This window comes from Pseudonaja textilis, chromosome 2 (genome assembly GCF_049901715.1).
Source record: "Pseudonaja textilis isolate UNSWEBS1 chromosome 2, rPseTex1.2, whole genome shotgun sequence".
NCBI classification, from domain to species: Eukaryota; Metazoa; Chordata; class Lepidosauria; order Squamata; family Elapidae; genus Pseudonaja; species Pseudonaja textilis.
Genome location: NC_141991.1, coordinates 145,722,603 through 145,738,491, shown reverse-complemented (window position 1 = coordinate 145,738,491; position 15,889 = coordinate 145,722,603). Strand labels below are relative to the sequence as shown.

Genomic DNA, 15,889 nt, shown 5'->3' with positions numbered 1-15,889 from the left:
ACCACTATATCAAACTCTCTAATTATCCATTAATAATAGATATTCATAAAATCCTGAACAGTCATAGCTGTTACGGTAATCTGTCAGTTTACATAAAATGTAATTAAAAACTTCGACCATTGCCCCCATTAAACCGTAAAAAATGGAGTTGGATCAGTACAATATTTTAGGGGACATTCGATAGAGCACTGAGAAAATATTCACTGTAACATGGTGTCTTCCTCTCTGAGACTCAGATAGCAATGCAAGAATATTGGCAATTAAGAATCATCTTAAAGGCTTACTGCTACTTCTGCTTAAAAGCACAACCCTGTAAAACAACCTTAAGCAACAGGTGTTGGGTGTGGTTAGAGTGATAGAGTGGAAATCAAGCTAGCAGAGAAAAACTGCCCCGGGTAAGGCCTGTGAATATAATGAGTGGGATTTATATAAGGGGAGGAGGGCTTCTTATCAAATTGTATGCTTTGTTAATTAAGGACAGTGGGAAGGAAATGTCTCCTCCCTCTTTCTTTGTAATGCCTGTTGAAGGTTTCTATCATACTAGTTAATTACTGTTATTCCATTTACAAATTCAGTCTCTCCGTAACTGACATCAGGCATTGAGTATTTTGTAAATCTATTATTACTGCAAGTATAATATCAGGAATTCAGCATCACTGAGGTGTATATTATGATCTGGGATTCTTCACATTACAGCTCACAACTTGATACATCTGTGTAAATCGACCTATAAGCTTTTGGTGACTGCAGAACAAAAAAGACCATTTCCCTCCACCCCCATCCAGACCTTGTCCATCTATGTACAAATTCCATTCATTTTAATAGGATTTGCAAAAGATCTTCTGGGCTGGGAATTAAGTTCAGAAAGTGTGGTATGTGGAAAACCATTAGTAGTTGCTAGAGTAGACATGTAAATGAATTAAGACGTGAAGGAATTAAGAGAGTACCCTGCAATGTGTGCCAAAAGGATTAAAATCTTAGTGGCAGCTAAAAAGCAATGCTTCCTATCCCTGGACTATTGCTGCTGAATAATGCAAAACACCATATTTCTCTCTTGCTTGAGACCTTGAAAAGTCTGTGTTTTTAATAAATGTCCAATATACAGAACATTACAATGTTGTTCAAAGGTCCTAACACAGATCTTGATTCATTTCAATCCTAACTTTCCTCCATGGATCCCTCCATGACAGCAATCTTCTGAGCTATGTTAAGATACATGTAGTCTTTGACCTATGGCCACAATTGAGCCCAAAGCTTCTGTGCTAAGTTAGACGGTTGAGTTTTGCCCCAATTTATGACCTTTCTTACTGTTATGTCAGGGATGTCAAACTCGTGGCTCGTGGGCCAGATGCGTCACACTCTGGCCACGCCCACCCCAGTGGTGGGTTTCAACTTTGTTTACTACCGGTTTCTGTGGGCGTGGTTTGGTGGGCATGGCATGGCTTAGTGGGCATGGCTTGGTGGGCATGGCGGGGAGATACTGCAAAATCTCCATTCCCACCCCACTCCAGGGGGAAGCTTACTGCAAAATCCCATTCCCTTGCCACCCCACTAACCTGCTTTCAGCTCTGTTCTCCTGTGCAGGGCAACAAAAGAAGACCCAGCTGATCAGCTGGGACTCGGGAGGCAGAGAATAGATGTGGGTGGGACCAGTCAGAAGTGGTATTTGCCAGTTCTTCAAACTACTCAGAATTTCTGCTACCGGTTCTCCAGAACTGGTCTGAATACCACCTCTGACCCACCCCCATTTTAGCAAAGTGGGACAAAGTTGCGATACATCACGTAATGACATGACACCACGAGTTTGACACTCCTGTGTTGAGTGAACCACTGCAGTTGTTAAATTACTAACAAGTGAATCTGGCTTTGCCATTATCTTTGCTTGTCAGAAAGTGACAAAAGAGGATCACATGACCCAAGGACACTAACCATCAGCTATGAGCCAATTGCCAAGTGTCTGAATTTTGATAATGTGACCATGGGGATGTTGTAACAGTTGTTAAATGTGAAAAACGGCCATAAGTCACTTTTTTCCATGCCATTGTAACTAAATGAAGCCTTGTAAATCGAGGACTATCTATACAGTAATACAAGCCCAAAATCTTTCAGTGAATTTCTTGATGGAAGGGAAATTTAAACCTAGCTCTCTCTCTCTTCACTCAGTCTAGAATTCTTAACTCGTTGACACTCACTGAATGGTTAATGACGGGAGGCTTTGGGGATTATAGATACAACATCCACGCTAACAAGTTGCTTGTTATTATATACGAAGATATAATTTCTGCATAATGTAATTTCCTCCACATACGGAAGAATCCACTCTGAAGGTGTTTAATACTGTACATTCCTCGGAATCGGTAAAATCGAAGCAGAGAACAAAATTACATTTCACTTCTTTTCACCTCCCCCCAAAAGCCCCTCCTTTTTCCATCTGGAAACGAGGGCAGGGATTTTTAAACGACACTGACACTTTTTCCCCCTCACGAGTACAAAATTCACGTGTCCTGCTGTTTGGGCGCAAGACTATGTTGCCTATTCTACTCTACGCTATTTTATTCTGGAGGAAGCCCCAGAGTCAGTCTTTGGAGTGGAAGCCACTACTTCCGTGCCCCTGGCTGTATTTATTAAAATAATATTAATAATAATCGTCCCGCCTGACCCAAAGTCCGCTTCACAGAGATTACGGACTTTATAAACAGGCAAGGCAAATTCCTTGTGTGTCCAACCACACTTGGCCCATAAAGAATTCTATTCTATTCAAAATCGAGTTTTGCTGAACTGGGAAGAGCCTCCCGATCACGGGAAAGGAAATATCAGGCAGCCTAAAGAAAATCCCCATTGGCTCTTGAAGGTCCCGCCTCGTCCTCTAAATGGATGTTCTCTTAAACCCGGTAACGGCCTTCCGGGTCCTGATTGGCTGCAGCGGGCCGGGAACGCAGGAGAAGAACCCTTCGTGAAGGGAACAGGAAGGAAAATGGCGTTGCGGTGGGTTGCTGGAGTTTTGCTGCTGAGCCTGGGGCTGGTGGCCGCGCATACGGGACAGGTGCCCTTGCTCGCTTGGTCGAGTCACAGGTATGCGGGACTCTGGAATAGTCTACGCGGGTAATTGAGGTCATGGGGATTAGAGTCACGGGGGATCGAAGCCTCCGAAGGGATGGGGTTTGAGATTGCTTTGCGTGGATAGCCACTCGAGTCTTTTTATTTTGGTTTTGTTCCTCTGGATCGCTCCCTTTATCCACACCTTACGGATATTTTAAACCTTTCAAGTTCCCCAGATGCAAAGCACCCGTGCTGCAAACGCTTGTATTCGTATCCCCCTCTTGAACACTGTCTCGAGACGAGTCTTGATTTGCTGCAGTTATATTGCATGTGCAATTCTGGAAAACGTGTTGAGATGGTCTCACGATCGCAGATGATTCCGTCCTTAGCTATTCTGGCTCAGGATTGTGAATGAAACGGGTCTCTGAGTGTAATTTTGGGTCTCCTCAATACAAAGGGGGATCACTATATTTCTGGGAACAATAAGAAATCCCCTCTTTTTGCTATATGGCCCTGGAAGAATATTGTGAAATACAATAGTCTGTTTGATCTGCAGTGTCCTTCGGATTTTGGAGCTCTTGAGATGTGCTGTGCTAATATAGGGTGAAAAATAGTTCTAGAGGTGCTATCATGTTAAGGGGAAGTGAAGTAATGAATAGCTTAGTTTTGTGGTATTAATAGTTTCTACCAACAAGACTATAACTTTGGCAAAAGTATTGTTTATAACTTATGTCTTAATTCCAAGGTGCCAATGTGACATTTCTGACACTGCATGGGCAAAGTATTAGATTTATATATAATGGCTTTTTCCCCCAAAGCAATCAATAAAGTTTGATGCTTCAAGGAAGACTTCTAGAGCTGTAGGATTATTATTTTTTTTGCATCTCTGTTAAAGTGTTTCAGTGTACCCAAAAAGGATATTCTACCCCTTTAGAAGTTTCCCATCAGTTTTTAGGTACAGGAGAAGACCATTATTCCAGGCTGGTTTTTCCATTCTCCTTTCCATAATTTTCATTTTGATATATCAACCAGAATCTACATTCCTCATTATTTGCTCTTTTTTTAAAAAGACATTGCCCTCATTTGATTATATTTCCCTTTGGGCTATTAGTGCCCTTGCCTTGCCTTGGGAGATATAATTGTATTCTGACCAATTGCAATGAATAAAGGAACATATTAAAATGCAATGCAAAAACAAAAACAAACCAACCAGGTGATGTGATGGGGTTTCTATTTACACCTATACTTCAATAGTCTTAAATAATATTTTTGAAACTTTGACAAACTTTTTTTTATTATATTTTAGAAATTCTGTGAGACTGTGTTGGTATGAGATTCTCTTCTCCCCTCAAAAGACTTACTTTTTAGAGTAAAACCTGGTTGTGCATAAAAGATATAGTAAAGTATTATTTTGGTCTTTTATCATGGCCGCTAAACATTCTCACCTTACTGTTGTTGCAACTCAAACTAGAGGAATTTTCTCAATGAGCAGATACAGAATTAAAGATGGGATTAAGCCAGTGGATATGCAGTACTTGTAGAAACTGAGCAGGTTGCTAAATATGAACCTAAAAGCTCACAGACCCTTTCATTTTTGGCTTGTGAGTGAAATGCTAGTTTTAATCATGCATGTTCTATTTGTGTCAGCCTCATTCCCTAAACTAGTGTCATCTGGATATGTTGACCATCAGTGCTTGTAACAGCCTACCAGTAGGCTGTCGAGGATTTATTTGGGAGTTGAAGTCCAGTACACAGCAGGCTGGAAAAGACACTGATATTGTAAGAGAAAGATAAAAGCTCCTGTGAAAGAAAAGTGTAGCTTTTCTCTTTTTGACTTCCTCCCCACCCCTCTGTCTTGTGAGTACAGCTCCTTGTGGTCCCCTTTGGCAGCTCCACATGAGGGTCATGTGGTGACAGAAGCTCAGCTTGCATCTTTACTGGACTTGGCAGTAGACGGCGGCCCTCACAATGTATTGCTGTTCCTTCAGGAGAAAGTAAGTTATGGTGACAGGCTTCTTCATTTTCATTGTATTTATGACACTCCTTGCCAGTGGTTGCATGCTGGCCTGTTCATGTAGACTGCTAATTCCTTCCTATTTTAACCTATAGGAGTAGAAAAATCTTTTGGAAATAACCATTTTACAAGTAGTTAATAATACTACGGTATCTATTTCGGTGTCTGTATACTGATTTTGGTTCTTTTGGGGATTCAGTGTGTGTGTGGGAAGCTTCCTGTTTCTTGAGAGCGCACATGGAAATAAAAGGAAGCTTCTTTAGCTTAGTCATGTATACTGGGAACCTTGTGATTGTGACATTTGATCACTTCTTCACTGCATTTATCAGGATCTTTGTTGGCCATTGTTGTAGGGTGGAGTATTTCTCTTCTCCTTGCCATATTAACATGATAAGAAAATAATAATGCAGCTTCTCCCTAAAGTGGAGCAACAGCTTCTGTTGAAAGTTTCCTTTTGCCTGTTTTTCTTTTTATCTGTTCTGTAGGTTTGAACTAAAATCAAGGTGACTTCTTTTCAAAATATAAAATGTTAAAAATGCTGCTCACAAAGCCCTGTTGTTCAGAGAGAGGTTTAAAACATTTTGTCTTCCCTTATAGCTTAGCGTTGAGGATTTCACAGCATATGGCGGAGTATTTGGAAATAAGCCAGATAGCGCCTTCCCCAATCTGGAGGTGAGCAAGAATAATTGAGGGTTATAAATTATGCTGCATCACCCATTTCTCTTACTGTGCATGTATTTGGGTACATCAACATATATCTCTGTATATGTATATGCATAAGTGTATACTGAGAGAGAGAGAGAGAGAGAAATCTTATTTAAAGTACTGTTTGGGGGAAGGGGAATCCATTGCTGCTGCGTGTCAGTTAAACCTTAAATTATATCAAATTATATTAATTGTTCCATTTGTGTAGTATCATAAATCTCATGAGTGAGATAAAATCAACTCGAAAATTAACATATATTTGATTGCATTAGCTGCACTCCTTCAGATACAATGCATTTGTTTAATTATTTCAGGATAGAAGTTTAACCTTGCATCTGAAGTCTGAGTTGAACTCCCTGAATTGAGTTTTCATTCTGAGAGTTTTTCCATTGGGCCACTGTTTCCAAGAAGTACTAAAAAGATCTTAAAATACAGTCATAGAACTAACATTTCCATTGTGTCCAGTTACAATTTCTTTTCATTTCCTTTTTGGTTTGTACTACAAGCTGGAATGGCTTCTTGTTTCTCAAATATTTGGCAGCTATTTGGAAGCCAGAAAAATAGGTCATTCCATTGTATTAAATAAAATGAAAAAAGAAGAGAAGCCGTTTTGACGTTTTGTTTAATAAAAAGCAGCAGGATCACTGGTGTGTTTTATTTTAAGTATGTTTGATCAGGATCTCCTGGGAACTGTATTCATATTCTCTCTCAGTTGTATAGCTTGCAAACTCTCTCAAGCTAATGGTGTATGTGAGAAAATGTTAATTGGAGAGAGAGAGAGAACTTTCACTAGCAGTCTTGAGCATCTAGGAAGGAAAAGAGATAACATTCAGAATTGATTTAAATTCCAGCTATAGTCTTAAAATCTAATTACATATTCAGCCTAATGAATGAGTAAGATCTCATGTCACTTTAAAAGGGGAAATATTCAGACTTAGGCCCAATAAGGGGCTGTTTCCTATCTAATTTAGTTTTTCTATGTATGAAATTCAAAATCATGTAAAAGTAAACAATTTTCCACATATGAGTTTGCATAAATAAACTGGAATATACAACGACAAATGAAAGCCTTGTACTTTAATGCCAATGCTATTTATTTCAGACTCTAAATTACAAATGGAAGCTTTAAAATGTTTCCTTTATCCTTTCTTTTCCTAACCCTAACCCTTGCATGCAACAATAGGCTGTTTATAGACAGCTGGTCATTGAAAATTACTGATGTGATTTCTTGCCAGATCCTGGTAATAAATGAAAAATTGGCTATGGTACTTGTATTGAATTCGGGGAAGGATGCGTTTGCCCCCTGACCATTAATCTACATTTAATTCTTAATTCTGAAATTATATATTTTTTCCTATAACTTATCTATGGTACACGTAGTCCTTGAATTATGACTGCGATAGAGCCTGCCCATGGTCACTTAACCAACCTAATTTTATGACCTTTTATGTAGCAGTCATAAAGGTAGTCATTAAGTGAACCCATTATTTGCTATGATGCAGTTTTGACAAAATCCAGAAATAATTGTCAATTTGGGGCAAAACTGTCATAAAATGTGATCATGTGATGCTTTGCAGATGGTCATAAATGTGATCCTGTTGCCAAGTCCCCAAGGTTTGGTCATGTGATCATAGTCCTGACTTTGAATCCATGTTACGGGTCTCGTTTTTGGGTCCATTTTAACTTCAAATAGTCACTAAGCCACCAGTTATAAATCAATGCTGAAATATTAGACTAGAATGCTGAACTTTAAAGTAAACTCTGGCCATGGCTTGGATTGATATGGGTCAGTAGTTGTTTGAAAAGCAAAATATTATAACACTAAAAGATGCACAGTGGCAGCTCAAGATAATGAAAAAGTGCCCATCTTTTTATTAACAACATAATTTAGGAAACCTTGTTGGGCATAGAACTGACTATTTCATTCCTTCCCATTAGAATGCCTTAAGAACAGCTCCCTCTTCCTTGGTGCTTCCTTCTGTCGACTGGTTTGCAGCTGGTGCTGTGCCTGCCTTTTTGAAGGCCAAACTGGGCGTTTCACCTCTTCACGTGGACCAGAACACCTTGCAGGAGCTGCGACTCAATGCCAGCCTTCCTGCCTTACTGATGGTGCGATTGCCTTATACCACTGGGTAAGTATTCAGTCTTGTGGTCCCTTTTTTTGTTACTGTGATATCCTCCCTCTTGTGCACATGCGCACGCAGATCTTGCAAGATTCATCCCCAGGGCTGTAGGTGATAAAGGAATGCATTGAAAATCTTTGGGGAAGGCATGAGAGAATTTGAATAAGATTATCCAGTCCTGAAAAAAAAAAGGAAGGCAGGAGAAAAGAGCTCAAAATAAACCCCACCTTGATGTTGTTTAGTATGAAATTGGAGAGAGCTTTCAGGAGTTTGTTCTTGTCCAATAGAGATTAATTCTAGAATCCCTGCCTTGCCTGTTTCTTGACCTGGCCTATTTCAAAGGCCTGACAACAATCTTGAAAAGCTTGTTCAAGTTTTTCTCTGTTCTCTCTTATGCTAACCCAAGTCTAAAATATTTTGAATTTCTTTCTCATCCTTCCCTCTATTTCAGGGCTGTGTAATTTCTTTAATGGCTCTCTCATATCTTTCCCTCCAATCAGTTTTCCAATCCTTTACATGAGCAACAGCTTCCTATTGATCATTACATGTTAACATTCAGATAATCTGGTGCTGTTTCTTACTCTTGTGGGATCCAGCTCATAGTATTCATTTCCCCCAAAGCCGACTTCTCTCAACTTTTATTCTGCAGTTTCTATTTCCCCTCTGTGTAGCCTATCTTGGAATTTCACTTCTTATACTTTCCCCTTTGCCTTCTTCCCCATATCTATCAGGACACATGCATGTCACGTTTCCTTCAGGTTTTTCAGTTGTTCTCCACTGCAGTCAGAAGGCTGATCTGGACTCCCTTCTATGTGAGGTAGTGAGAAGCAATGTGGCTCCTGGAAATCTAGGCTAAACTTTCTCTCTCCAACTACAGTATAGAGTATCATTGATAACTATAGGAAGTTACCACTTATCACCAGAATTTATGAACCCCAAATTTATATTGCTAAATGAGACATTTGTTAAGTGACTTTTGTCCCATTTTACAAATTTTTGCTACATTCGTTAAGTGAATCACTGCAGTTGTTAAATTAGTAACACCATTGTTAAGTGAATCTGGCTTTCCCGTTAATTTTGTTTGTCAGAAGGTCACAAAAGATGATCACATGACCGTGGGATACTGCAACCCTCAAATATCAGTCAGTTGTCAAGCATGCAGATGTAAATCACATGACCATGGGGATGCTGCCATGGTCAGAAGTGTGCAAAATGGTCCTAAGTCACTTTTTTCAATGCCATTGTAAGTTTAAATGGTCACTAAACGAACTGTTCCAAGTCTAGAACTATGTGTAAAATGGAAGAATCTAGATTCACAGAAAGGGAGACTGGAGACTTTTTTTGTTAACAAGCTGTAATCTCTCTCTTCCTCTCTCCTTCCCCCTTTCTTCTCCAGCTCTAGTCTTATGGCCCCAAAGGAAGTTTTGACCAGCAATGGTAAGCAATAGCTTGGAAACATTAATCCACTGGGGAAGAATGCCTTCTGATAGCATTTCGGGTGGGCCTGCAAAGCTAACCTGCTTGGAATGTCCTGGTGTGGGATTCTGGTTTTAGGATCAGCTCGTACAGGTATTCTTAACCTACAGCAATTTGCTTAGTGATCATTTGCTTAGCGATCATTCAAAGTTACAATGGCTCTGAAAAAAATGACTTAAGACCAGTCCTCCTGCTTATGACTATAACAGCATCCCCCACAGTACATGATCAAAATTCAGGCGCTTGGCAACCAGCGGGTAATTACAGCGGTTGCAGCATCTCAGCGTCATGTGATCGCCATTTGCAATTTCTCAGCTGGCTTCCAACAAGCAGAGTCAGTGGGGGAGCCAGGTTTGATTAACAAGCATACGATTCACATAACAGCTGCAGTGATTTGCTTACCAACTGTGGCACAACAGATTGTAAAATGGGACAGGACTCCCTTAACAACCATCTTGCTTCGCCACAGAAATACTGCTCCTAAATTATGGTTGTAAGTCAAGGACTACCTGTGTTTGGTTTATAGTAGCTAGGTGTGTGGCACTCTTACAGCGGTTTGCTTTTTGCTGTATGGACTAGCTTATGCAAAAGACAGTCCCAAGGAAAGTCCTCACTGACAAGGGACAGCAGCAGCCTTATGTGAAGCAGGGAGGTAAAGAGCAGGCATGCAGGTTGGGCCAGATTCAGAGAAGGCAAGAAGTGCTGTTTTCTCGGGGCTGTTTATTTATGCCTTCAGATTTTTTTCCCCTTCTAACAAAATGTCTTCCTGCAGATGAGATCCTGGGGCAGGTTTTGAGCGCTCTTCAGTCAGAGGATATTCCCTACACAGCCATCCTGACTGCTCTGCGGCCTTCCAGGGTACACTGTCCTTCTGTAGTTTCTCTTCTTGCTCTCCTCCCTGGTTCCTGGGAATACATCGTTCTCTGAATCACAGTAATTGGCTGCCTTTGCGTCTGAGACAGCTTGATAATAATAGGTGCAAGGTTCACTTTATAAATGTCAAAGAAAAGTAAAACATAGCGATAATTAAATTATACCCAAAGATACGGTGAAATGAGGAGGAAGATAACAAAAAAGGTTTTTTAAGACTTTTTAAAAATATTAGTTTTTTTGTTAAAAGAACTAGCAATAAGAGAGACTGAGTTAAATTGGACTGTGCCAAAGCAAAATGTCCAGAAAATGGATGCCTGCATGGATGTCTGGGAGCATTTATTTACCTGTTTACCATCTTTATGCTGTTGCCTTTATTATAGGCAGTTCAAGCTACATAATGCTCCCTCTTGTTTTCCTCACACTAATAACTCTGTGAGGTAGGTTGGATTGAGAGAGAGAGTGACTGATTCAAAGTCATCTGTGCTTAAGACTGGATGAAACACGGTCTCCTGTTTCTAGTCTGGGTCTTGGATCGATCTAGTTCTCTAAAGCAACTCTTTCTCAGATACCTGAGAGCTCCACGTGACCCCTCTTAATGGTGCTCCAGAACCTGTGCTATAAGGAGTGAGTGTGCCAAGCAACGTCCATTTAAAAATTCATTTAGATTCAGTAGCAGTTAATGAAATACAATTACTCCTTGAATACTTGATAATATGTTCCTTGACGTTGCTATAAAAATACTTTGATAGTAACTTTTGGAGAGCTAGCATTGGAGAGCAGAGGGAGCTATATCCTTGTCTGCAAACCCAAAGCATAACCTTAAGTCTTTCCTCCCCCATTGCATTCTCTCCACCTTTATTTTTTCCTCTTCACTCTCTGATAAAGTGACTTTTGGTGGGGTTTTTTTAATGTATGGTATTATAATTCTGTTTGTAAACTGTCTTGGTAAACACTGGTTGTATAATACAGCATATGAAGAAGGAAAAATTCCCCTGTAGGTTCTCCGGGATGTTTCTGACATGGCTCCAGAGAAGCTAGGTAGACAACTACTTCAGACGGAGACAGCATTTGCACCTGTTCGTTACCCGCTAACTGGGACCCCAAAGATACTCTTTTGGGCCAGCAATTTATCAGTGACCATCAACAACACACTGTTTGACCTAACCAATTTAACCTTTGGGCCTAGTGCTACAGTTGATGTGCAAGAGTCTGTATGGAATTTCAGTGCTTCTGAGTGAGTAGGGGCACGGGCTGGGAGAATGATGGGGAGGTTCTAGTGATGGGATAATATGAGCTGTTGAGGAAAGTATATATAGGTGGGGTGGGAAGTTACTGGCTGCCAGGAATTGGAGGAGCAAGTTGTGTGCACTTTTACCAAAAAAAAAAAAAAAAAGGATTCACCTTTGAATCCTTCAAGCTGGCATGTCAATCTGTAAACATTTGTTGTGATTCTGCTTCTGCTAGTGATGGGTTTGGAGAATCTTGAATTCTGGCCTTTCTGTATCATTATGATTGTTGCATTTTGCTTCACATCAACAACTACCTGCATTTTGCCCCCAGGTTTCTCTCAAATTTTACAGATTATGAGTGAGATGTAAACACACATACACCCAATTTGGGGAAAATAATATCTGGGATTTTTCTGTGCCATGCCAAATTCTAAACTGGCATACGGATAGTCCTCAATTTATGACTGGTTGTTTAATGATGCAAGTTATAATGGACTTTTAAAAAGCTGTTTACGAACCATCTTCAAAGTTGTGACTGCCGCACCTCACCCCATCCCACCCTTTTGCCATCAGAAAATGGCAAAAAACAACATTGTATATGCTTGATTCACTTAACCACATAGTTTGCTTAATGACCACTTTCATAAAAATAGTTGTAAAATCAAATCTGTTCACATGGTGCCTCAACACAACCACAACGTATGACTGAAATTCAGGCTCCATTGCAGCCATAAATCAAAAACTATTTTAGAATCATACTTAACATTTGGACAGCATTAGCTAAACATGAAGGTTATATAAGTCTTTACTAAATATGGACAGGAAATGTATAGTTTGGGGCTGGTTAAATAAATAAATAAAAACTAACTCTGCTTTCTCTCCATAGATTGGCACTGAAATATAAAAACATAAATGGGAAAGAGTTAAAAATCAGGTAAAGTTGGCACAGTTTCTGAGATCCTGTTCTTAGAGTGGCATATGTTTTACCAGTTGTTACTTGTCTTTTTCAATCAGGGAGTTAAATCACCAGGTTGTTCTCTTATCTACTGCAGAGTTGAAATTTCATTATTTCTTGTGGTACAATTTGCATGGAAGGGCTCAGTCTTTTTGTTAATATTCTAAAACAGGTGGTCTTGTTCCTTAGATTTTGTTTGTAGTTTTTCCAGTGTTGCTTCTGAGGTCTCATAGACAAAGAGAGCCTTAAGTTATTCTTACCTACCCTCTGTGACTTCCAAGAAAACTGTGTGGACATCAAGAGTTTTAGCTTGGCTCAGATTTTCATCTTTAAAGGCCCTTTTTACTACAGTAGCCAAATGGTGACATGGTTACCTACCATTTTGAAGGGGCAATATACAGAAACAATATCTTTACTAAACTAAACCTAATACATTTTTTAAAATGGAGCTTCTATTAAGTATCCTCGTCCCCCAAAATGGAGAAAAAGTAGAACTTCCTGGTTCAGTCCATATATATGAGCCACACTGTCCACTGGAGCCCTTACACACACACACACACACACACCGCTCCCCCAAATATTAAGATACCAGGCTACCTTTTCTCTTTTAGCAGTAGTATTAAGGCTTGAGGAACATTTTAAGGCATTTTTAGAAACTATGTAAAGTGGGAGACAAAATGTTTTAATGAATATAGGATATGTGATATCTATATTAGACATAGAAAATGCCACTACTAGGCAATTGTGGTCTAGCTTAATAAAAACTTTGACCCAGAGGATTGCTAGGGGTTATTACTAAGGGTTAAAGAACTATCCAGACTATTTGTACTTATTTTGCTCTCCCGGTCTCTCTCCCCCTCCCCCTCTCTTTTGGTTTTCTGTTTCCCCACAGATTTCTAATGACAAATGCCAGTTATTCCATTTCTAAGCAGAACTGGTTTGTCCTCCACACTGTGGAACTGGTCAGACCTGGAGACCCACCTGCTGTCTTTAATGTTACCCAAATCACAGCCCCTACCAACTATTCCTTCAGCTGTGCTTGTGTGAGCAGTGAACCATCTTTGGGGGGCATGTTGTTCCCTGCCAAAAATGCCACCCAGTGGGATCTGACTATCCTGAGATTTCAGGTACTCTTGAGTGGGGAGAATACATCCAGTTAGTTGGCTTGAAAGGGTGACAGAAAACCAGGGTTGGGATTCAGATTTTTTAACAACTGGTTCTGTGGGCATGGCTTAGTTGGTGGGTGTGGCTTGGTGGTCATGTTATTGGGTGGGCATGGTCAACTCAATATCACTCACATCAAGGCACGCATCTCTTCGCCTGGCCTCTCATGACTGTGGGGATACTGCAACAGTCGTAAGTATGAAAAATGGTCAGGTCACTTTTTTCAGTGCCTTTCTCAGTGCCATTGTAACTTTGAATGACCATGACTCCACACAAGCAAATTACCAGCAAAGGAGGGGAAAAAAACTTCAGAGAAGTTCCAGAGACAGGAAGTCTAGTCCTGCCAAGAATGTAATAAGGGTTAATGGGGAGGCAGTTTCTGTAAGCAACACCAGAATGTTTCCTTCCTGCCTTCCTTACAGGATTAGGCCAATTTCTTCTAACAACCGGTTCTCCAAATGCTTAGAATGTTAACAACCGGTTCTAGAGAATAGGTGCGAACTGGTAGAATCCCACCCTGCAGAAAACCCCCAGTCTTTTGTAAAGCCAAGCTGTCCCACCTTTCCAGAAATGTCTCATTTTATGCTTGTATCAATGGACCACCTTTCTAATAAATTATTCTGGTATTTGTAAGAAGGCTTTGGTTGCTTTCTTATTGGCAGCCAGGGATCAAGGTCAATCTCCCACATCCTCTGACTTCTGATAAGACTCTGTAAATGGCACTGGACTAGAGCTTTTTCTATATACTGTAGTAATGGAATTTGTTAAGATCCTGTTGGGAATATAGCGAGATGTAGGGAGATTTAAACCAGCCTGCAACACTAATGCAATCTTCTCTGTCCTTGCAGATCCAAAGCTACCAACTGATAAATGAAACATTTTCTGATGCTAGCGACTGTGCTGGTTTCTTTTCTCCTGGAATATGGATGGGTTTGCTCACTTCATTGCTTCTTGTCGCTATCTTCACCTATGGCCTCCACATGATCATGAGCCTCAAGACTATGGACCGATTTGATGATCATAAGGGGCCTACCATCTCTGTGCCCCAGACAGAATAGTGGTCGGTTCACATGAATCTCATTTTATTGACAAAAGTGACCAGCTTGTGTATACCATTATTCTGCCTATCCCATCAGTCATCATCCCAATCCCTAACATGATGTACTAAATTTTTCTTGGTCCTGGACCTTTACCTTGTATAGCTGCTCCCTGACTCAAATTCCTCTTATTCTTCTCCCCTCAATCTAATATTCCTGGAGACAAGCTGTAAGTAGAGAGAGATTGTTTCCGTACTGGATAGAGATGGACATCCTGTGTTTTGCATACTGCTGAGAATATCTACGCTGAAGTTTGCTGAAGCTTTATCTCCTCAGAGAAAACAACCATTCCCTTTACATTTCTAGTGGACAGAAATAACCTTACCTTGTAATGTAAAGTGGTGTACATTTTCTTATTTTTGTTGAATGTTTTTTTTCCCCTCGCCTTATCGAGATCCCTATTTGCACCCACACTGCAGTATTTCAAATAGTTTTCTCCCCATCGTCTTTATTTATTTGTGGTTTTTGTGATTAGTTCTGTTTATGATAACTCAAGTATTTGGGACTTTGTGCTGCTTGTGATCAGGTTGGGTGGGATTTCCCTCCCATGACCCATTTGCTGTTCCAGCAATCTGAAAGATGCAAATAAAGGAGAGAGTTGAATCTGTGTAGTGTGCATGTTAAAACACCTTAAATTTTAGTTGGATTTATGGAAAACATATCTTTCTTTACTCCCAGTATCTATTGTAGATGCCACTTATGAATGCTATTGTCTGTATTCTGACATACTGTTTTTTAGGTAAGTCTTAAGGCAGGAGATAGCAACTTAGAGTCTTGGATTAATTTTAATAGCCCTCTGCTTAAAATCAATTCTTACAAGTGGTCAATTCACAATAAAGATCAATTGAAGTACACTCATTGGCCAGTGACTAATAGAACTTCATTATAGAAATGTAAAATTAAAATCAAGAAAAGATTAAAGGATATTTAAGTGGAATCAAAGGTATAACTACAATCTTTAAAATAAGAGTAAAGTAAAATGATATGTCATTAACTGATTAATATTAACTTGGTTAAACAGATTTAACTTTTCAAAACTAAATTGAGGGCCTAATAAATACTAATATGCTAAAAAGATCTATAAATCAATTTTAAGAAAAACAATTGAACATCCATAGTTTTCAAATGATTTTATTCGGTTAATAAAAAGCTGCAATAAGTCTAAATTGATAGAGTTGACAACAGTTTGCAAGAGTATCAGTAATTATGACAGG

General features: G+C 39.7%; 1 protein-coding gene across 1 annotated transcript; it reads left to right on the top strand.

Annotated features, from left to right (window-relative positions):
- Positions 1-2,937: 2,937 nt before the first annotated feature.
- Positions 2,938-15,278, top strand: ATP6AP1 (ATPase H+ transporting accessory protein 1). Its single transcript, XM_026711372.2, has 10 exons — positions 2,938-3,072; positions 4,907-5,033; positions 5,651-5,725; positions 7,697-7,890; positions 9,278-9,318; positions 10,130-10,215; positions 11,229-11,464; positions 12,346-12,393; positions 13,307-13,541; positions 14,427-15,278. Exons 1-10 carry the CDS (start codon positions 2,975-2,977, stop codon positions 14,634-14,636), a joined length of 1,350 nt encoding a protein of 449 aa, XP_026567157.2. The 5' UTR covers positions 2,938-2,974; the 3' UTR covers positions 14,637-15,278.
- The last annotated feature ends 611 nt before the right edge of the window (positions 15,279-15,889 follow it).